Here is a 23,837-nt window from a genome sequence, read left to right on the forward strand (position 1 = left end):
GGACTAATATCTTATTGAATGACAAAAAAAAGCCTCAAAGAGCTATTTTGGCCACTAGTAAGTTATTGCTTCCCATTTGTACCATACAAGTGTCTTAAGGGATACTGGCTCACTGGAACCCAATATACTGTATATTGAATGGAGCTAATACAAGAGGGAGGGGAGGGAATCTTAAGTAGCACTGGCGGAAAAAAGTTCCAGAAACTTTAAGATCAAAGGGGTCTCTGCCTTCACATGGAGCACTTTCTAAAAATGAAATACTTAATTCAGTTTCCCAAGGCTTTTTACTGAGCCAATACTGCAGTTCCAGCAACAGTAAATGCATAAAGCAAACACGAGCCCCTAAATCAACCTGACCACCAAGAGCATTCAAAAGTAGCTTTACATCTACCATGCAAGACAGATTTTTGTAGAACAGCCACCACTTCTATGGAAGAGGAGAAATGCATGCATTTACTCTTATGCTGGATTTTAAGAGCACCTATCCAACAAGTTGAAAGGAAAACGTAAGGAATAGTTAGAGGCTATAAACAGTTAAAACAAAACCAGCCTTTGGTAGATACTGAAAATGCACATATTGCATATGATGTGCCTATACTTGGAAGAGGTTTACCTTCAAGGCTGCAAAGCATGAAAACTTTGGTGCAAAACTTGCTTAATGATTTCCTTTACCTTGTGGGTTGATACTCTGTGCTGAGCAATTACAGTTAGTTTTTCTAGGAGCCCTCGTAATCTCTCCTGTGTAGCGTGGGAGATCAAGTTCACAACATCAGAGTTAAGTTCCATAATGTCATGCCTTTTACCTGTAGAAGCAGAGCAAATCCATTACGTGTTTTAGTAGTAGCTGATAATTGAAATAATTAGCACAGCAGGTATTCTGTTCCCCCTGGAAGTCATACCCATTATGAATAAAGGTTTGGAGATTATGATTTTCCTGGTAAAGTCACAACTTCAAAGATCTTAGACATTACATTAATAAAACTTAGCCTGGAGCTTCAGAAAATATAGACATTGTTTCACTTAGCCTCCAGAACCACTCTCCTTGCAAGGTCATTTATAGGACAAAGTTAATAAGAACACAAATCAAGCTTCATGTTCGGGGAGGGGGAGAAGCAGTAGCTGTAGAAATTAGTGCCATATTCTGTTAATTCCAGTAATTAAAAAAACCCAGAGAATTACATTTTGCCCTGCTTGACACCGTGCTTGTTAACAACTCATGACATTTATTCGATGAGCGGGGATGGTTTTTGCAGCGCACTCCGGGCGCACGAGACCCTCTCACCTGCCTCGACTGACCGGCACGGGGCAGACAGACCCAACCATCCCAGGGCAGCAGCTCGAACAACACAGATCAAGCCCAGCCGGGGTCATCATGCCATCACCTTCAACCTTTTCTCTCGGGCTGCCACTGCCTCTCTCCGTTTCAGCAGCTGCAACCGAGGCTGGCGAAGCTGTCCCAACCCTGTGCCCACAGCCAGGCATCACCCCCGCAACCTTCCTGTGGCCACAGACTGCCAACAGAGCCGCCTTCCCGCGGCTGACACCATCGATCGCTCAACATAACTCCGTCAAGACACCTGGACGGCAGCAACTTTTCCCCGGTAAGCACGGCAGGCAGCAGTTTCACACGCTTCATACGCCATACTCGTCAGAAGCACTTTTCCTTGCCCCACGCTGCATTTACAGCAGCTGTAATAGTTTATGATGTAATATACAGCACACCTTCAAAACCCATTTCGGTATTTATTGCCAAGTGGAGTGTTAAAAATGGATAAACAGTACACTGTAAAAAAAACTAATCACCTATTTCATTTGCCTTTGCTACTCTAACTGAAAATTAATAACAATCTCGCAAGACAGGGAGAATCTACAATTCTTTCCCATATATGATCAAAGCGTTCCCACTATTTGATCTTGGCCAGCAAGCGTTGGCCTGTACCTTAGCTGTGTGCAAAGCTCATTTTGCTCAAGCACCTTTTAACACTTCCTTAGCAGTTTTCCACTATACTATCAGAATACTGAAATGTCAACTTAAATACAAAACAAAATCCCCCCAAATCTCAAGACCTCCCCTCCACACACACACACTTCCTAAACCAAAGAGTGTCGGTTCAAGAGCAGAAGCGTTCATTTTTTGAATTGCTGTACTCCCTGACAGTATTCCTTTCCTTGCAATCAAAACACTTTTCATTTACGACATGAATTATTATTATTATTATTAATGTGGAACAGCTACCATGCCAGTCATGAAACAGCCAGGCTTGTATTTTCCATCTTTCAATTAATGGTCTTCACACCCCAAACCAGACAATTATTCTAGAAGTACTTTCTCTTTATGTTTTCGTAGAGCTCTTTATTTTTCCTTGTATCTACTTCCCATGGATGACTGGTTAACCCTCTATTGAATTTTCAGAAAAGCTTCTAAGCACCAGTTTCAATGTGTATTTTCCCTTTTCCACTAGTAGCACAGCACTTACCTCACTCAACCGTGCCCCATACAGTTAGATCTGCCTAACCAGTGTGGGATGTATTGAGGTAGCAGATAGCATTTGCAGGTTACACGCTCGTCGCAGGCTAGCTGCTTAGTTTGGACTAAGAACAAGTTGTGTGTAGAAAGACTTTGTGATCATGTAGTTAAACCACTGTGACAGAATTACGACTGCATGTACAAACTGCAGGCTTTCCTGAATGCTCAGCTGTAAAACTCACTGTTCCAGTACGGCAAGCTACCAGGCAGAGAGCAAGAGCAAGGAATTGAGCAACATTCATCCAGTTTGTGGTACCAATCAGTGTGGTGCTATACAAACGCATGCTCCCTGCTCTGACATAATACAACATTGCTAAGCAACAGTTACTACTTTGCTCAGAAACTAACAGCTGAGATGATACATACCCTAAAAACTTCCTATTATAGTTTAGTCTCAGCCATTCAACATACATTCCACATTATTATTCACTGATACAAACAGCTTTAATGTCTCTTTTGCATAAAATTAACAGAAGATTTTTCCATAGAGGGAGTCATAAACAAAGGTCTGCCCTGTGTATATTGGCAGTTTGAAACTTCTTCCTAATCACATGGGCAGGATCTGTAATGTTGGTCAATAGAATACATATATCTGAACAGGCTGAGGAATGCAAAAGCTGTTAGGAAAGTCAGTGTAATTCATCAATTTAGGAGCTGCAGAAATAGAAAAGCACGCTTAAGTGTTTGATTTGACACTAGCATCTATATGGTTGTTATGTGTTCCATTAACTTTAAGAGTAATAAAGTCGCTCAGCTCTCACATGTAAAAGTGGCACCAATTTCTTTTTTCTGGTTGTGCTTCAGACTATTTCCATGCAAAAAACTTAGAGAACAGTTGTTTCCTAGAAGGGAAAGTAAAAACTCAGTATAGTTTGGTAGAAACACAGGAATTAAGATGGCAGATCTTAATAGTTCCAGTTCCTTCTTCAAAGATTGGAGGCTGGCTGATGAAACAGGCAAGAAAATACTACATCCATACATCTCTGTTACGTATGCTTTGTTCTCACCTATGTTCAAGATCTTCTTTTGAAGCGCTTCTGAGGACAGAAAAGGTTCATCTGCACAAGAGCGGATCACTGTACCAATGAGCTCAGAGTTTGTTGCCAAAATGCATGCATTCTCCTCGTTAAGATTGACCCCAGCCATAGAAGTCACATCATTTATGTCATCTTCATCTCTACTAAAGAGAAAACCAACATTTTATGCTTTGTTCAGAATGAATACAAAGAAAAAGCCTCTCTACTATCAACAAACAGCCACATTCACGTATCTTGGAGGCTACCCCTATACAGTAGATGTCTAGTGTGGGCGTGGACAGAGACAGACAGCTCCTAAAAGCTTTCACACTTCAGTGAAGTTCCTCTCAAACTTTAGCTTGACTAATGCCTCCTCAGTTGCTAGGCATGCAAATCCTTTACATGAAACTGAAATTTTGAGCAAGCTCAGAAACCCAGGACTGAGGTAAACCTGGATTAAAAGTCCCCACAAGCCCCCCACCCTGCACCACCGCTCTTACAGCCTCAAATTTGTTCCAGAACTCTAGTTCATCAGGTAGAAAAAAGTGTTGAATAAAGTTGAATAGTGACTCATTGAACTTATAAACAAGCCCATTTTCTGGAGATGCCTATCCTATGAACGGAAGCTTACAGCACAAGCGTATTAGCACAAACCTCATCTTCACTTTTCTTTTAGCGAGTTCCCTGAAAAAATAGGATACAAATGCTCCTTGTCAGTAGTATACAGAACCAACCAGACCTTGCCCTTTAAATCAGTCCTACCATACAGTACTTATGTACGTAGCAGGGAGGATGCTACGCTTCTGAAGAACAGTGGCAGAGATCTAGTTCTTAACAGCCCTCCGTTAGCTGGATTCTGCTGTAGCACCTTTGGTCTACAAGTTCAAAATAAAAACTCAAGTCTGGCATACTTAGGGCTAACATAACTAAGACTAGCTATAATCATGGCAAAGCTCATGTTAAGCAAATAGCCTGTGTGCCTTAGCTTATTAAAAAAAAAAAAAGATCATTTTAGTTAAAATACTGAATGAATTTTATATGGGAAAAGTTTTTTAAAGACTTTAGCAATGAAAATACCCAAGTTGTTTTCAATTAAGTTTAGATCATCAAAAGAAATGGCCTTTTTTGCTTCACAAACTGACAAAGGCCCCAATGGTGGCTTCAAGAGTTTAGAACCAGAACACAAGTCGGCTTTATTAATACAGACAGGTGGAAGCACTCAGTGTGAAGGTCTTTTGATTTGGAAAACAAAAGAAAACAAAAACCAAAACCACACACCCCCTCCCTCCTGAAAAGTACTCGCTGGCAAGGTTTGTTAAAGTTCATCTTCAGAAAATACTGTGTGGCCTACATAACTCTTGAACAAGGGATTAGTCAGAAACTTGCTGTTCTTAGGTGAGACGGGATCTCTTGGAAGTTGTCTTCTGACTGGCAGCAGGTAGAAGCTGAAGTTATTAGAACATGGGTTGGGTTTGAGCAATACTCAAAAGACACAAGAAAGTGTTGGGATTTTTTCTTAAACTATAGATGCATTTTCTCCTTCGGGCTTCAATAGGTTTCTATGGCGCAAGTCTTCTCCCACAAACTTCTAGAGAGAAGCCTGGCTAGGAAAGGAGTCCACCCTTCCCCTACTCGTCCTGCTGCTCGTTTGTGTGCCCTCATGGCTAGGAGTTTCTACACGATTTGTTCAGGGAAAAGGAGACCCAACAGATTCTCAAACCAGCTTCATTCATTAAGTCTAACAAGACATAGCTTCCTGACTAGGCTTGTGCCCCAAATCCATCATATTAAGAAACGCATTAAACTCTAGGATTGTGAGAATGGTTAAGTGACCACAGTTATGATTCAAAGCTGAAGTCACTGCTGCCAGAACAGCTCCCCTCCTCCTACCCCTTCACAACAAGCAACTGAGCAGTTCCAAGCGCATACTCATGCTCGATCAGCCTAACAGAGACTCTGATCTTTCAAGAAGCGTGTAAATGAAGCTTCACTGCATGCTAATTGAGTGCTAACTGATCTTCACAAGTACTCTCCAGTTTCCTCTTCTGAATGACCACTACAGAGAAGTCTTTGCTGGTGGCAGAGACAAGAATCACACCGAAGTGCAGTAACAGATGCCACGGATCTGCTGATAAAGGAGATTACAAAATCAGCACAGCTAGCTCCAAGAGCACAGATCACAAGCTATCAGAGCTGCAGATGCTGGAACCTGACATTACTCTGATGGAGCTGTTTATGGAGTCCAAATAAGGATGCTTGCACCCCAGGTACAGCTGTATAGCACGCAGTTTCAGTAAATCATTTTAGTTTTTAATCTGGCCACATACTCCAAATACTCAAGCAAGGAGGTGGTAAACTTCTCATCTATCCACCTTTCTACATACACAAGTTTCAGTTCTCTAAAACCAGCCTTTATCAGGTTACTATTTTCTTTAATATTTCCATGCACACAGTCTCTCTTGTGAGTACACACATACAAGAGCTTATATGCAAGCAGACATCTCTACCTGTACTGTTTTTAAGGACCAATTCTAACTTCTTCACTGTGGGACATAAGTTTGCATTAAGTCACCGAGTCACTAGCCTTGATGAAAGATTAATTTGCATCTATGAAAACACTGCTGCACTTACTTTACTTTCCCAAAGAAACTATCATTACATTTCCTTAGAAGTAGTGCTCACTAAAGATTAATGTAAGTTTCAGAAGCCATGTTAAGTTTGTACTTTTTACTATTCTTTTTTCCTTGCTGTTTAAACAAACCTCAGTCATTTTAAGTAAGGTATCATGTACTTCAAGTAAGCTATAAAAATCATTCTACTAAGGTGGCAAATTCAAAATATTCCAGAGTATACATGCAGATGTTTTTGTTGGATACTGACTTGCTTTCATTTTCAGCAATCCCTCCATAAAGCCCCTCTTCTACACCGCTTCCTTTAATGCTTTTTGCATTTGATCATGTCACACGCAGAAACCAGCAAGAAAAACTCTTCCAGCTGTTATAAGTCTCCAGTGATTTAAGTTTATCAGGACAAACAGGAAAACAGAACACAGAGTTCTGAGCCTTACCCTGCACAAAGTCAGGTTTGACATTTGTACTGAATATTCCACCGGAAAAGAAGCCCAAGCAATGCAGATGCACCTCACATCTGTGAATTTGCCTGTATTGGCTGAAAAGTGAGTCTGTGGCACCCTCTGGTGTTTGACCAACGCACATGTCTTCTTCTGAATCCATCTTTATTTACTCCATTTTATACAACAGTCAAAGGGAAAACTAGAAAGGCACACGTAACCCAAACCTCCATGCACCATCATGGACAACTATGTGGGACAGAATAATTCCAGCGGAGCAAGAACCACCAGTGCTCCCCACCACCACGGGGCAGGAGGAGGAGCTGCCCAGATGTTCTCCACTCTGCTGTCTCACTCCTGTTTGTCTGCTAGTTGAGATTGCTAGTACCTTCCAGACAAAATGCACAAGTCAGAGTTGTATGTGCTTTGGAGAACAACTCTATTAAATAGAACAGATGCAAACCAAATATTTGAAGATGCAAATGTGTCTTATTTTTTCCAAGGTGCTCTAGCATATACTTTACAAGAGTATGTAGAGCAGTTTATAAAAATCTTGATGCTTTTAAAAGAGACTGCCCTTTACAATACATGCCTTGGGGCAATCAAGTGCCAGCAATGCCCATGCTTAGCTGAAATAATTTCTAGAACTTTTTTTTTAATGGGGGGGATCACCATTTTTTCTACTGCTCATCTCAAGTAACCTAAAACAGCCCATTAAAGAGCAGACAAGGTCAAATCACAGCTTATTAAGTACAGCTTAGTGAGTATTACATTCTCGAATCCTAACCTAACCTAGTCACACAATGGCAGAGAGAGTCAGGCTCGTCGACATACTGCAATGAGAGAGTACACAGTTTGAAGTGTCACATGTACAATCACATCAGTTACAAGACATGCTCTCTGCCCATAATGAATCTCATCACAAAACCTGAAAGGAGGCCATGGTGCTTCTCTCTGCCTCACACATGATCAGCAGTTGATGGATCACAGGTCACAAAGAATAGCTGTGCTGGGAATACTGAAAGTCAGGACAGAAGAGAGCAAACCACTTCATGGCTTACTGGGGAACATATATTGCCCAGGCCAGATTAACACTATGTGGTGCTAGATCTGCTCAGAGAACACAAGATACTTGACTGAGGGAAGCCTAAAGTTCAGGTACGCGCTGCCCAGGTTCAGATATATGAAGATTCTCATACGTAGTTTTTAAGTCAGAAAGTTTGGTTATAGCAGTGAATAGAAGAAGCACCAGGGGTGTATCCAAAGACATAAATTCTTCAGAAACAAGAGACTTAATAGAAAAATTTAAGGTGAGTTAGAAATTTCAAATTTGAATTCTCATGGACTTAAGCTACTTTGAAAATCATAATCCAAAAGCAAGAACAGAAATCCCTCTTGGATCACACTGTAAAAGCAGCATTTTTCCTACACTAAGAATTTAACAATTCAGGGAAGGAACTTCAAGAATTCAAACTTTTTCATGTAAGACAGTTGATATATTCCAATTGGAAGATCACAGAAAAAAAATTGTTTCTTTTTTTGTAGGAGTTCACTTTGTTTGTTTTTTTTTTTAATTATGATATTTATGAAGTTTTTTTTTTCCCCAAACATCACTACCCAAAATTACATCCCAAATTATATTCTGAAGTAAATTTCGTAAGAGCTTGAGGCAGCTGAACAGAGCTATTGCTTTAATGTCAGCTTTTCATTTCAACTTCTGGCTACCAGTGTTTTAAGTGTTCACTGTATACTGTATGTTACTGTAAACAACAACAGCTCTCTGTCTATATCAGTGCACACAAAGCTGTAGCTTTCAAGAGATGAGAAGTCAACTGGTCAACAAGACAAAGGTGTCATGTCTGCTTTTATCCCTGGAAGAGCAACTTCAAGCTTGCCTTAAACTCCTAAGACCAATAATGCTTATGGCAGTCTGTACCTCTGTTCCAAGATTACATTTCAGAGCTACAAAAATAATTTCTGCTTTTGAAAAGTTAATCAGTTACCAGAACTAAAAGCTTTAAGCACTCTTGTAATCTAAAGACCTAGAGAATATGCCAGAAGTCATAATTAGAGGTGTAGTCAAAGACTTTCACCTCTACATACAGGAACAAGCTTGTAAGAGGATCTAATAAAAGATTTAGAAATACAGCACAGAGCTTTAGACAGGTTACCAGCCAGTCCAAATAACAGTTCAATGCTATCTGGCCGTCTGTAAAAACCAGAGGTTATATCTGCTTTAATCCTATGGAGAGCTTTTAATACAAGGTAACTTTGCTTTAGATTAGTTAATAGTACTCATAGGATGGAGATCAATATGCCTCCTCTACAAGTGAAAAACTGATACATATTGATGTACACTGTTTATATAATTACACTCTTGTGATAGCATGATGAAAATCTAACCTCATTGGGACAGTTTTCTTACATTAAGAATAATTAACATCTGCTATGAGGTCAAAATTTTTAGGTTCCCCCTTGCCAGTTAGCATCATAACATGAAAAACACCTATCATAAACAAGTTTCTAAAGAAAGTTGCTTTTATTTGGGCTCTGTTCCCACCTCTATACTTGCTGTCTGTTCCTTTTGTTCCTTCCTATAGTAAACTTCTGATATTGTTTATTTTTACCTGAAGGATGTTGCTCCATTCTCTTTTATTTTAGCTTTCTGAACAGGAGATGCTTGAAGCGACAGAATTTTATTTCCTGGCAGGGTAATTTGTTTCAGAATGGAACCTAAAACAAAAACAAAGAACATGCCATAGTAGAAAGCAAAATGCTAAGAGAACTGTTTAATCAGTTCATACTTCTAGCAAAGGCTACTGCAGACTTAATAACAACTAATTAGGTCCATTTGAAAACCAGACACTCTAGAGTCTTACATTCTACATGTTCCATATGGCCAAAACCCCTACACGCTCTCAGCAAACACCCTCCTCTGTGCTGACCAGTGAAAGGTTTTAGTGAAAACTGGCTGGCTGAGACAAACTCACATTATGCATCAACCTGGACCTGTTGAAGGAAAAAGCAAAGTCTCATGAAACGACTCTCAAAAGCATCATGGTTTAAAGGAAGTTCACTGCAAGGAGCTTACTCACAGTATCTTAACAAGCACAAATATTTGATTGACATGCTCTTAACAGGTGCCAGAAGTAGACATGACACTGAGTTTCTCATCAGAACTCCAAAGCAGACAGTAAAGATGTTCAACTCAGAACACAGAGCTGGTTGCTCCTGACAGACAACCACCTTCTTACGTTCCTATAATCTACCAACAGCCTGCACTTATTTCTATACCTCAGCAGTCCTCTCCCTTCTCCATTAAAGAGGTTCCACTTTACCTGCAGGAAACTGGTTAGTTTGAACAAGTGTATTCAGCGGCATCCTTTCCTCAGCAGACGTCTGTAGGGTCAGCGTTGAGGTTTGCGGGAGTGTGGATACTTGCTTTACAACGGTTCCTGATGGTTGTTGGACGACCTGGAAGTGGAATATCCAATATCAAGAGTGAGAAGAGCTAAACATACAGAGAAGTAAATAGTATCAACGTGTTCATTTAGCCAGAAGTGCCGCTGGGCATGCATGCATGTCTAGCTTTCAGTGTAAAGCAAACAGCATTTTCAGAAAAACCTCACTACTTTTTTTTTTTCTTTCACTTCATGACAAGAAATCTTAATAACTGGTGGTGAGCTTTAAGCTCCAGCTCATTCAGTGAGCTCTAACAGACACTTCACCCCTACTCTCTATTGATAACCATATTAGACGAGTTTCAGAGTATTACACAATCCATTACACTAAGAGGCTTTCCTCTCCGTAAGTCTTGCTTAACAGACTAACAATTGAATATTGAGTCTGCCTGCCAATAAGTTCAAAAGGGTAGATATCACATACACCTAGTTAAAAAGAGAGAACACCAAAACAAACAGTTAGAAGTCTTGCATGAAATCCTTTTCCTGTCAAGGATTAAGAGTAGACACTATAAAGTTACTAATGCATTTTTGGAGCCGCAACATCAATTGTAAATTGAGATGCTGAGTTTCAAACTGGTAAGCAAAAGTACACTGAACACATCAGTTAGTGGGAACACAAAGCACCAACTAGCAACACCTATAGCGAGTAGAGCCCCTACACAAAAATATCAGTACACTGCTGAAGGGTAAAAAGGAAGGGGGTTGATAGTTTTGTTTAAAGAGGCTCTTGAAAGAAACAAAACCAAACAGCACGATGTCATCACAACACAGACCTACAGGCACAGTCCATAAACACTAATTCTTCCTCTTCAGGGGCAGCTATTAAAATGCAAGAAAGTAATAAAATTGCAGCATCCCTAAAAGCCTCATTTCTAAGCCTCCTAGCTAGCAGAATGTGGGCTGCAGCTTTTGATACATCCTTTGGAAAAGTTCTTGATTACAAGTAGTAGAAAGATGTGCTTTTACCAAAGCACAAAATTATCAACATCTTCAGACTGAATCCTATTTTTTAGCAGCAAAAAGCTAATACAAAGGAATTTTCCGGGTCAAGAAACTTTTTCTCCTCTACATCTTTTATTCTAATTTCAGAAGGTCTAAAGAGTGCTTGTACAGCAACACTGCACAAGTTTAATTAAAGAATTGACTTTTATTACACTTCAGAAATTAGGCTGTCTCCTTCTGTCATCTAACTTCAGATTTACCAATAAACATCATCAGCATAAGCATCACACATTCACAAAAAGAGGTACTCTGTGTATCAAGTAGTCAAGATCCCATCCCCATATTAATAGCATCATGGTTTGGCATAGCAGCAGTAACGTAGAATAACTGAGCTGAAGGTGGTGTCTGAAAACCAGACAACAGACGGACAGTTCTTGAGAAGAAATGTAAGATCCATAAGAGGAAAGAACCACAGGAGTACAGCAACAGACTGTGAACAGAGTCAAGGCTCACACATGCAGCACTTCCTCATGAAGTAGTACGGACACTAACATTTGCTTCTATGTGTTTTTACCAAAGCGCAGTTTGATCTTTCTGAAAGATCCAGCTTCCATACGCTGGAAGTTGCAAATAACGTTAACAGCATCATTTACATGTTCAGATAATTACTGAGCCACCGACCAGCTTGGACAAACTACTCACAGGCTCCACCAGCACCCACACTGACACGCACCTGGAGATCCTCCCTACCACCAGTGAGAATGATGCTTCATCTTCAGCATGTAAAACACTGAAACAGCACAGGAGGAAACACAAGCATTCAAGATTAAAGTACAGCAGACAAAAGAACAGAGACAGGCAATGTTGAATCAATGGTCTAGGTGGAGATCAGGAAATAAGTCAAGTAACCGAGGAGACTAGATCAACGAAAAACAGAAAGGATGTGGTGGCAGCAAAGCTGAATTTCTGTTTGCCATTCTAGCTGCTAGACTAACAAAAGCTGGAAGTCCTTGGGACTTGCAACAGGAGAGGGCAAAAATCCCAGAAATCTCAACAAGGATCTAATGCCAGAAAGAAGTATTACAAAAATAGGTAATATCTGTGAGAAAGAGTTATTTTCTCTTTTCCTCAGGTTAGCAGCAAGAAGCAATAAAGAAAAGGGACTGTTCCTTTGTGCCCCATTAAGTAGGTTGACAGAGACATCAGAATAAAAAGCACCAATACTCTTAAGTAAAAAAAAAAAATGCAGTGCAACATCCAGCTGACAGCATAGACAGTTGCCTGAGAGAGACTTTGATTAGCCTTACTTTACATTCATAAAGCAAAGTTCAGATAGCAGCACAGAGATGTTGAGGCATCATCACACACTACAAGCAGTATTGCTTCATGAAGGAGGCCTCACTAGCTGAACGCAAAAGCATACGTCCAGGACAAAATACTCTTGAAAAATAACAGAGGAGACTCTCCGTCCAAGAAAGCTCAGCTCTGAGGGGACTTGACACTAACAACGCACTAAGAAAAAGTAGTTGGAACAGCACAAGCACTTCACTCCTTGCTTCAACCATTAGCAATGTCCAGGGAGCGTGTCTCACTGGTAATTGTGGGGACTACACCATAGAACTCTTGCTCTTTATGTTCAACATGAAGTTGTAGTCTCACAGCAGCTTCCTCACCACTGGAGACCAGCGGCTGGTAACGTAAATTTTCATTCATTGCGCTTTAACAAGAGACAAAGCAATACTGCAGCAAGACAAGCTTTATTTCCAAGATCAAACTTCTTTGTAAGCCAATGCCCTTGAATGAGGCCATGTTAAGAAAGTCACCAGGACGGAACCCTTCCAAACATGCAACTCTCACAGCACAGGCATGCAATCAATCCCAACAGCATCCCTGAAGAACACGTCCCTTGGTGTTCACCACACAAATCCAGAGTTTCGATAATCATGCTACAGAAATGGAAGTTACACGTTGCATCGCTCCGGTCACAATTTTGATATTAAAATACTGCAGTGCTGCATTCTTAAGCACCACCAACATTACAACGGAGCTGGCACATGAAAGTTTGCTTTACATTCCTCAAGCACAAGAGACCTAAATTAGAAATGGGCATGCAGAGGGAGTGTATGGCATCAGACAACCCTGCGGGCTGAAAGGGAAAGAAATTGCTGGCAGCATTGTATGGACAGATTTGCACAGCTGGCATGTGTTTCCTTTCAGCTGGCAGCAGGACCCTTCTGTTTAGGGAGGGGAGGTCCAGATTTGTTTTCTTGTGGGATGAAACAGACCCTCTGTCCTTTCAAGGAAAGGCATCAGGGAAGCCCTAGAAGATGCAGCTGCTTCTACTAACTTGCTCTTTGTGCTAATAGGTTGTCTGAACAAACACCAAGCTCCTGATATGGCTAAGCTGCGAAGTGGTCAACTCAGCCCTTCAACTATATCCAAGACCAAAATTAAATAGGTATTTTGAAGAGCAAGTATTTTAATCACTGTGCCTGAGATCTACCCAAACAAGGATAAAAACATGTTTTGTATGCAATTCAACGTTTGTAAGGCACAGCGAAGAAAAGCATTTGCAATAGGCTGCCACACTGCAGTAGTGGAGGAGGCAGAAGTAATTTCTGGAGTTCACCAATATCATATTCAAGAAGTGTTTCGACTCCCTGGTGTAGAGTTAAGCTTCCTCATCTATTTGTACAGATGGTCAACCTTTCCCCTGGATTACATGGCTTGCTGTGTAGCCAACAAACTGCTCTCCAGCCCTGGTACAACCTAAGAAGCCCACATTTTCTTCTGGCTGGAACTTCAAATTTAGTCCTCAAAGAGAGTAAGGGTACCAACTCCTTTTCCAATTTGGCTTTAGCTACTACTATTGAAGACTGTCAGTGCATATGCTTGATAACTGTGGGTTTTGGGGTTTTTTTGTTTGTGGCTTTTTTGGGTTTTGTTGTTGTGTTTGTTTTTTAGTTGTTTTTTTTTTTTTTTTTAAACAAACCCACTCATAAAAAGGACCCCTCATCCCCTCCATATAGTTGAGTGCTTTGTTCTTTTTAAGCCAGTCTGGAAAGGTGAAAAGCTGGTAGCATAAGCTCTTTATTTAGAATGCAGGATTCTTGTATTACATCCACCTCATGGACTTTGAAAGGAAGGAAGAAAATTAAAAAAGCAAAACATTTTAGGGGTCTGAATACTGGTAAATCAAGTGTACACAATAAACAAACTACAAAGGAAATTCACACACTAGATGCCCTACTATACCTGTGGAAAGTAAATCTAGCTTCACAGGAAGTCTAATGTTTTCCCGTCTTTTTAAGGAAAAAATCTTTACAAAGAAGTCGTATTCAAGAACTGAGTTCTTTATCTGCCAAAGAGAGACTATTCTCTCAAAATACTTGAGAACATTACTTACAGGTAGACAGACAGCATACTGCTCAGTATCTCAAACACCCATAAACCAAACCTAATGTATTTCACAACATTGCTCTTTTGGGTATACCTGTGATCCACAGCTTGTTCGTATTTAACATTAACATTAGCAAGAAGTTAACCTGTGCCAAGAAAAAAAAATGTTAACACGTTGCTTTTGAGGCTATTGTTTTAATAAGACATTTATTCCTCCTGGAATTTGTTAGCTAATGAGGCCTGATAGAAAAAGCTCACTTTTGGATGACTTCATAATTAACATGTCTTAGCAAATTTGGAGGTCAGAACTCTGCTCTGAAAAGCTTCTTTAGCTAGTCTATACATTTCAGCTAACATATCACTAAACATCATCAAACCACCTGTGCCTGCAAAGTATCCAGGGTAGGAACTACCAAGGTAGAGAGACTGGAATCCCTGGTGGCTAGCTGAGGCATAGCCCTAACAGGGCATCTAATAGTAATTAATGTAAGCATCCCATCAGCAACTTCTGTTTCTGACATTAGCATTTCCTGCCTTTTCTTTCAGCTGCCAACCTAGCCTGGCTGCACACACAGCAGGGGTCAGAAATCATATTCCCTCATGTCTCAGGCTGGATGTTCAGACTGGTGGAGTGGTGGTCAGCATGTCTTGCAAGAGACCAAGCTTACAGCTTGGCTTTAGATTCACCTTTTCAGCAAGGGCTCAATATCCCTAAACAAACATAACTGATTAACTCATGACAGACTAGCTTCACGTGTTAGAAAAAAAAGCTAAGATCCAAATTAGTATCCTCTTTACAAAACGGTAAGAGTCTAAGTAAAGAAGCCCAGTTACAGAGAAGCAGAGAAACTCATCTTACCAACTGTTTCACTTTAACCACCTGCTGAGCACCCACTGACTGCGCAACAACGCAGTTTGGCTGTGAGATTTTAATACTGATTGGGGTTCCAACGACTGGCTTCAGAGGCTGGAGAGGGGTTGTTGCTGAAGGTGACACTGTAGAGACCAGCACTGGCTTTGCAGACTGCAGAGAGGACGTTGCTACCGCCGAGGTGAAGACCGGCTTGACAGTTTGGATAGCAGTCAGCCCTGATGTTGCTATCGTTGTGGTGAGGACTGAAGCTGCAGGCCGAAGAGATGCTGTCACCACTGCAGAGGAAGGAACAGGCTTCACAGTCTGCAGAGAAGCTGTCACCGACGCGCTGGCAAGGACTGGTTTTATAACTGGAGAGGCTGTGACTGTTACAGAGGCAGATACTGGTTTTATAACTGGAAGAGAAGTTGTTGCTACAGCTGAGGTTGCCACTGCTATTGAAGGAGCTGGTGCTGCAGAGGTACAAGCCGAAACAGCTTCTTGGGTTAGAGCTGGCTGCTGCATACACTGCTGGATAAAGCTCTGAGCATTGGGCATTAGCTGCCGTAAGGCAAGCATGCTTTTCTAGAAGAAAAACGAAAAAACACTGGATGTAACATCAGCAGAGTCTTCCACAATACTGATACATTAGCAACTGAATCCTCTTCCTTATCTTCCAATTTAATTTTTCATGAGACAATAAATTGCTTATTCCAAACAAGTTTTGCTAGAATTCAGGCGCCCTTAAGTTGACAACAATACTGCTCAGTGAAGACCAGAAGAATCACCAACACAGGCTGAGCAAAGGTCAACAGTCACCACGGCTTCACTGCACGTAGCAAATCCCATCTACAGGGAACTCACCCATAACTTTGTTCTTTTGTTTAGATTTTTCAATTTGGAATTTATGTTTCAGAATAAGACCATTTTAACTGCTTTACTACCTCAAAAAAATTTGTTTTGCCAAAAAACCCTGCTATATTGTAACAGCTGTGTTTATTCCACAGAGCCTGTCTGACAGAGAACTAGAAATTATCCAGAAAAGCCAGAAACGAGCTCTGAAGATACGAGCACTTCTATACCAATACAGCTGTATCTACACTAGGGGGGGATACCACTTTAATAATGTCTGTATAGCTGCAGCAGCACAACTTAAGCCAGATAGTTCTCTGCAACAGAACATTAGTAAAAGTATCTGGCAACATCTCATTTTTACTACAGCTGTGTTTGAGAAGGTTAATGGACAGAATAATCTTCAAGTCCTCTACAGATTTTTCTCCTTGACTATGTACAATCTGTTATGGCTTAGAACCAGAGGAAGTCAGTTCTGCAGCTACCTGTATATTCTCACAAATCCCTCTTTTTCCCCCTTGACAGTTTTTGAAGTTTTTAAGAGTCTCCAGCATAGTTCTGTTGCTCTGGGCTTCATGCAAAAGGAACATGTCTCACATGCTGATATACCAAGTGAACAAACTGTTTGCACATCTGGACCTTCTGCAGCACACTTATCTTTAACATTCACTTCCTTTTCTTTTAAAAGGCTGCTCAGCTTTCCTCATGCTCCTGATGCAATTTATTTACCAAAAGCATCCAGCACAGATTTGAAAATCAAGCAGGCTTCACAGCCAAAGTCACTGTACTTTTCCACCTATTGGAACAGACAAAACAAAACACGGGCAACAACTTAATCAGAAACCTGCAGCTCAAAGATAGGAGACAACTCCAGAGTCCTCCCTAAAATTCCACTTCACTAGCTGAAAGTGAATTGGCAACAAGCTGTACCACATTTCTTTCCAGACTCAAGCTGCAAGCGTTTCCCCCACAAACAAGGCCAGCGCCCATCCTCGTAGCACCTTAGAGAAGTGCTCCTAAAGTCAGCGTCCATTTGGCACTCAGTCCTGTCACAGCTGCTCAGAGTTACAGAACAGACCTAACTGGCATGTACCACATCCTTAAGGTATTTCAGAAAAAAGCAATCAGGGTGCAAGATCTTTTAAAGGACGGGTAACGCTACAAAGTCAGCTGACCATGACAATGTCTAAACAATGTTTCTGAAGTCACAGTATTTCTTTGTTAATATAGCATGCAACAGGGAGAGAGCACCTTGTCAAGGATTACACGGTATGGATACTGCCCAAAACAGAAAAGCCTACCAGAAAAGATATCAGTACCTGGCAGCATGCCACAGGAGAAATGTGCAATGGCTCTGCTGTGATGGGTCAGGGTCTGACCCATGCTGATGAACCCAACTTAACTCCTGTGGAACTGCCTCGAGGTCTGCGCACCAAGTGTAGCAGCTCTCCACATTGTGGGATGGCTTATTAACTCAGGCTGAGCACTTCTGCGAGTGCACGAGGACAGCGCCGTGCCTGAGCTAATAAACCCTTGGGGGACCCGAAGGAGTGGAAGCATTAGCAAGTGCAGTGCAGCCACCCCTTGGGTCCTCTGCATGAGCTAGTCTGGGGCTATCAGGGCTCACCAGCCCCAGACAAGGTCTAGCTGTGCCAGATATAGGCTGGGTCTGCACAGAGCTACTGAGTTTCACCTGCACTGTTTTGGGAACACAGCACAGCCACCTGAGCTGGCCCCACGCAGGCGCAGCCAGCCCCCATCCAGCGGGGTTCATCAGCCAGGGCCCTGCAGAAAGCAGCTACGCTACTTCTGAAGCCAAACTTGCCCTGGCAGTTAGTAGAGTTCTGCTGAGACTCCGTGCAACTCATAGGAAACCTCTGCCAGTCACACTGACCCTGCGCTCACAGCCCGGTTCTTCTGCAGCCAGAGCTGCACTGGATGCAGGAAAGCCCATATTCTGAGCTGTTTGTTTTTCTAGCTTTTGCATGGGCATTTAAGAAACCTCCTGGGAATTAAACAGAGAATAAATTAGTGACCAATATGAAAATTTTGTATCAAGCCCTGCAGAGATGACTAGTCTTCTAGACTCGTGGCAAACTTGCTAACAAAGCATTTTGAGGCTGCCACTGTAACAAAAATATTTATCCCACACTTGAACAGATTAATACCAGCCATCTAAAGTAATATCAACATTATCACATGCATTGTTACATGTGCTGTCAAATACTAAGGAAGAGGACAAACTCCAGAAAACCTCTGTCCCAGCTTTACCACTTAACTATTCTTCCTTGATTCTCCACCATGACTATAATGAATGCCAAGGAAAAGTACAGACCTATCAAGCCTAAGAATCCTGTGTACATTGCAATTAAGTAAATGTAACCAAGTTTTCCAAGTTTCCACTGGGATTTAATGCTTGCTGTACAAAGATGTTTATTTTTGTTTTGTTAATACCATTCTACCATATGATTAACCATGTTAAGAGAGCATTTTTTAATTTACGTGATTATTTGCTTGAATGGAGGTAGAGTTGTCCTGGGTTACTTTTCCTAAGCTGCAGTAGTCCTGTCAGACCCTTTCTGGAGAAAGGGGTGGGGTTTCTTCTGCCTCCAGTTAAACACAAACCAGCAGACAGACGAATAACTTTACGTAGATTCTTTGAGCTTAAATACTGCATAAGCTGTGCACAGCACTGTTGTCAGTCTTCTGTATTAGAACTCAGAATAGCTACAGTTTTGATGAGAAAGTAAGAGGTCATCTTAGTATAGCTGCTCTACTGTAGATGCACCAGCTTCCAAAACATTAGTTTCCACTAACAACTAGAGGGTAATTACTCTCCAATTTAAGAACACAGCTTAAATTACTCCTCTGAAATTCTCCCCCCTCCAAAAAATTGTCTTTCCAAGAGCAACAGTCACACAGGGCTAGGTTAAGCACCATTTCCTCGACTGACCCGAGCAAATACCTATTTGAATGCTCTGACTCTTTTCTTTTCTGGTCCTCCTCCCTCCCCTCATTAAATACTATATATCCACAATCAGACACTTACCTTGAGAAAAGGAACTAAATATGGTTGTGGAGATGACTTGAGCTCTATGTATAGCTTTTTTGTAAATTCTTCTGGTTCAATTTTTGCTTCCTAAGAGGAAAGTATAATTACAATGGTAAGTTATAACTATGAATCTACCATATTTTTTTCCCAGATGTATCAAAAATTCATGGAAATTTACATTATCATGGAATTGTTCAATTTCAGTAGTCAAATGCTTTTTTCCTCCTGCATTTTTAAACAAAAGGTTTTAGGATAGAATGATGTTGTAATTTAGATATAGTATTATCAAATTAAATTACTTTCTTCAACTACAGGCAGTTAACACACTTAAGGATACTTGTTCAAACACCCGTTCACTGAAGTGAACTGATAGAAACAAGTTTATAAGTAGCACTGATCCTTTTGAGTACCTCATTGTTATGCAGAGATATTGAAAATCCACTATGAGTACTTTTTTTCTGTAAAGGTAGTTTATCTGCATAAAGATCAATTTAAAGAGACCAGAGACAAAAGACAACTCTAGTTTTTGTATGACAATTCTAGTCTAATGCACACATAGCATAATAAAGCAGAACACTTAACATTGTCTTTCAAAAGCAGGAGAAACTGAACATCAGAACATCACTTCTGCATACCACTACGGTAAGAGTCCTCCAGCTTGCAGAGTACAGTCTCCTTCTTAATGCTTTCTGCTCTGCTCCAACACAAACACCTGATTCAAGGGCTTGGTAGGGTTAAGAAGCTGCAGCAGAGTTCTGAGACGCCTCACTCACTACTTCAGTGCCACCACGATGGGGCTAAGATGGTGGGTAGCCCCAGACACTGCTGCCCTTTCTCACCCTCCCAGGTGAGACCCTGCCACAGAGTCACCAAGAACGTTACCTCCTCCAAGAAGGTACAGACACACAAGGGAGAGGGACCTCAGCACCAATCTCTGTCTCTGCAGAGAAATTATTCCTCTCACCCATATTCTCCTTCGGAACAACCATTCCAAGGAGCTACATGACCAGAGCAGGGGTTTTAAGGACTGTATATTCACAGACAAACAGAACTTACAGCAGCTCTCCTACTTAGTCATTTGATCTGCTGCCTGTTAGGTCTCACTGAGCTGTGGATACAGGTCGCCGAGGTCTCACCGATACAGATGCAGTGATTTGGTACATTACATCTCAGTGCATACAAGGTACTTGACACCGACTTCATGAGATGCTGCCTTAAGGACCATTTTACTTCACAGCTGCTGTTTACTCATTTCCCTCATACATACGAAACATTAATTTATTTTGCATTTACATCATATACACATACTGAATGGCAGAAGAACAGCATTTTTAAAATACTACAAAAAGCAAACAAGTGCACAGTTAACAATGCATTAATGTCTGGTAACAACTGTTCTTAAAAAAAAAAAAAAAAAAAAAAAAAAGAGTACTATGAGCACAAGAAGGAACAACTCCAGTGTTTTCCTAGAGAAGCAAGCTGTATAGTCCAGCAGGGACACAGAGGCAGAGGAATCAAATTTTTTGCAAGGCTGCATCTTCAAACAATCTGCTCTCTGAAATTACACCTCTGTCCACACCACGCTTTTCTAGACTGAAAAGTCCTTTGGTACCACTAGCAAAGCCATCTCCCTCCACCAGCCCACAGCCTTCTGCTACAGTGGAACAACAAAACAGCAGTAGCGGTCAAATGCCAAGACAAGAAGTAGCAGGAGAAATCGTTACCAAGAAAACCCAGCTGTGCTGGGGTACAGCACGAAGCAGCATATGGAAGTCACCTGCAAGGAGAGAGAGAGGTTGGCAGCCACCACGTTATTTTCTCCATCCTATTGTCTAAAGACATAGATAATGTCATGCTTGTTCCACTGCAGATTCACTATCAATCTGTAAGTCAGTTCTATCTTGGAGTAAAGCAGTAGTATGGACTCAGCACTGCACTACAACCTCCATGGTAATACTCTTGCCATTGAGGACTCAAAACTACACTAACATGAAAAAAAAGCAGCTCAGACCCAGAAGCTGTGTTAACACTATCAGCTCCTCCTGCTGTCAGTTACCTGTGTGCATAAAATGAAACAGGAATGTAAGGGGGAAAAAATACAGCATGGGATCCAGTTAAAATAAGAGTTATAATGTAAGACTTAAAGAGGGTCAGATGTACTCAGCCACAAATCCAACTCTTCAGCTGTTTAAAAAAAAAAAGACAAGGAACAAAACTATGATGAAGTCAATGTCAAAAACTATACACAAATGATGCAGACTTTGTTTAAAAAAAAAGTCTCACCAATAGATTTTGCACCAGATTCTTCACATTCTGCCCCATCTCAGGGGCCTGAGGTCCACTAGATGCCAGTTTTATTAGCGTAGCAAGAAAATTCTTGCATTTCTTCACATTCTCTAGCATCTCCTAGTGTGGAAATAAAGAGAAGACGGTTAGATGTTGCATGGGCTCTCCAACCTCTGATGAATATAGAGAATGTTATTTTTTAATTAAAAACTTCTTTTTTCCCTTACTGTAGAAGCGCTGGTCTGTGCTACTGTTGTGCCCTCTGCTTTCACAGAGACTGCCTTTTGGGAGATAGCTTGTGCAGGTGGTCCTGTAACTGGAAGTTTTACAGGTGTTCCAGTACTCGAAGGCTTTACAGCAGTAACTGTAGTAACACTAGCTGTTGCAGCTGCTGGCTGAAAAGAAAAATTAACACTTTTTAACCAAAGACTAACGTGACAAACATACTGTATTCTGCTAGCGTATAAGGTAGCACCCTCCCTCCACACTGCTATTTAAAAGATAAACGATTTTTATCTTTGTTTTTAAAGTTTGGATTAATTTGCTTTGAGAGGCTCTATTTAGTACAGTAAGTGACAGAACCCCCACAGCCATAACTCTGTTTTTAAAATCAAGGGCAGGGGAAGAAATGACAAAGGCTCACTCAGACTGAAGCACTGCCTGCAACTTCAAGTGAAGAGAGAAAGGTAAAGTTGTCTTGAAGAAACCAATATATTAACTTTGCCAGGGTCCTACAGTCTAATGAATTTTGGACAATGCTAAGCCAGGTGATATTACTCTAAAGATAAATACGACCTTAAGTGATTATTCATCTTCCTTTCTTCCCCTGCAGCTCCTCTCCCAGTTGCAATATCCCTTAACTCTTCCCATCACATGGGCAGTAGGCAAAAGACATCGTGTCCACTTTGGAAGGATGCATGTGCCAGCAGAAACAGCCAGCTGAGCAAATGCACCTAACAAGTTCTTCCTGCCTTTTCCTTGTGGGCAGCAATTTGGATCTCTCTCTGCTCTGCCCAGACACAAACCCTCACAAAATTCAGTTGAGACCTCTTTTTAAAATCTCATTAGAATTTACCAACAGATTCAGAAGCTCCAGCAACAGGAGAGTAATGAAGGTTTAGGAAAAAAATAAGAACACAGTTGCCCCTCTCCTTTGCAAACCAGACTAAATAGTATTTTCCAGATAAAAACCTACTAAACTCAAGTATTTCTACTTCAGATTTGGGGGGGGGGGGGGGGGGGGGGGGGGGGGGGGGGGGGGGGGGGGAGGAACCCACACCCAAAAAACCCAACACAGTTCTTCTGATACAACAGAATACAATATGAGTCAAAGACTTTGCCTCTACAAAAACCACTACTTTTGATTTCTCAACTTGAAAACTAAAAAGCCAGATTGAACCTGCAGGTTACAGAAAAGCAAGAGTTTCAGGTTGGCATTTGAAACCTGAAGTTTGTGTCATTTTTCCTCCAAACCTCTCAAGAGAAAGGGAACATCTGGTTTTGTAGGCCAAATTCTAGGTTCAGATCTGCACAACACAACTGCTTTCACCGACTCTTAACACATTTAAACACCCCAGTTTAATCCAACAATCACAAATTAATACTTGCTAATTGCATTAACGATAAAACAGTAACACAAGAGCCTAACTTACCCTACCATGGATAAAATAAAAACTAATCAGAGTTGGACAGACATCATGTAGAATATCAAAGGGCTTTTAAGTCTTTCAGGATAGGGAAAATTAATGAACAAACATTTAAAGCTAAAGCAAAACACTGGCACTTTTGTAATTTATTTAGAAATTATTTTTTTCCTGGGTGGGTCGTCCCCCCCCGCCCCCAGCTGCTGCCAGCTTGACAGGAAAGAAGCAGGCAGCTACCAGAAAGCTTTCCAGCTTAGGCTCCCACTGTTGCTAACACTTTAATAGCTCTCTGCAGGATCTTTGCCACCACCACTGCCTCTTCCAAGGATGAGGCTCAACAGCTCTAAGACCACAGGGAGGCAAACTGGGCACGAGAATCCCACAAACAGATGGACGGGAGGAAGACGGAAGGGGACAGCGTACAGATCTGTCAAGCTGCAATGCCCTGGGCTTTTAGAAGTCGAAAACATGAGATTCACGGGAGCTGATCTCTTGCAAATTCCAGCATGTTTACACATCAAGACCAGAACGGCATTTTATCAGCTGAGGGAGGGAACAACAGGAAGTCTGCTGAACCCTTTTCCCAGGAAAATGGATATATGGGAATTAACTTCTGTCATCTGGCCTCAACCTTTTTCACTACTGACAATTCTCATTCTCACTTCGAACAACAGAGAAATAGTCACCAAAAAAATGGCGTTAATCCTGCATATTTTGAAGTAATTTCAAGAGA

General features: G+C 41.2%; 1 protein-coding gene across 2 annotated transcripts in view; it reads right to left on the reverse strand.

Moving 5' to 3' along the window:
* TAF4B (TATA-box binding protein associated factor 4b) overlaps nt 1-23,837 on the reverse strand; it is a 75,645-nt gene that overhangs the window by 32,074 nt on the left and 19,734 nt on the right. The window contains exons 4-11 of one of the 2 annotated variants that reach the window (XM_050915773.1): nt 21,689-21,856; nt 21,459-21,581; nt 19,173-19,262; nt 15,278-15,856; nt 9,952-10,087; nt 9,241-9,346; nt 3,535-3,704; nt 673-803 (exon numbers count right to left, since the gene is read on the reverse strand). In XM_050915773.1, coding sequence (XP_050771730.1) covers nt 673-803; nt 3,535-3,704; nt 9,241-9,346; nt 9,952-10,087; nt 15,278-15,856; nt 19,173-19,262; nt 21,459-21,581; nt 21,689-21,856 — 1,503 coding nt within the window. Of the gene's footprint in view, nt 1-672; nt 804-3,534; nt 3,708-9,240; nt 9,347-9,951; nt 10,088-15,277; nt 15,857-19,172; nt 19,263-21,458; nt 21,582-21,688; nt 21,857-23,837 lie in introns of both variants that reach the window. The other variant, XM_050915772.1, reaches the window with a different exon arrangement.

This window comes from Gymnogyps californianus, chromosome 2, assembly GCF_018139145.2.
Source record: "Gymnogyps californianus isolate 813 chromosome 2, ASM1813914v2, whole genome shotgun sequence".
Classification (NCBI taxonomy): domain Eukaryota; kingdom Metazoa; phylum Chordata; class Aves; order Accipitriformes; family Cathartidae; genus Gymnogyps; species Gymnogyps californianus.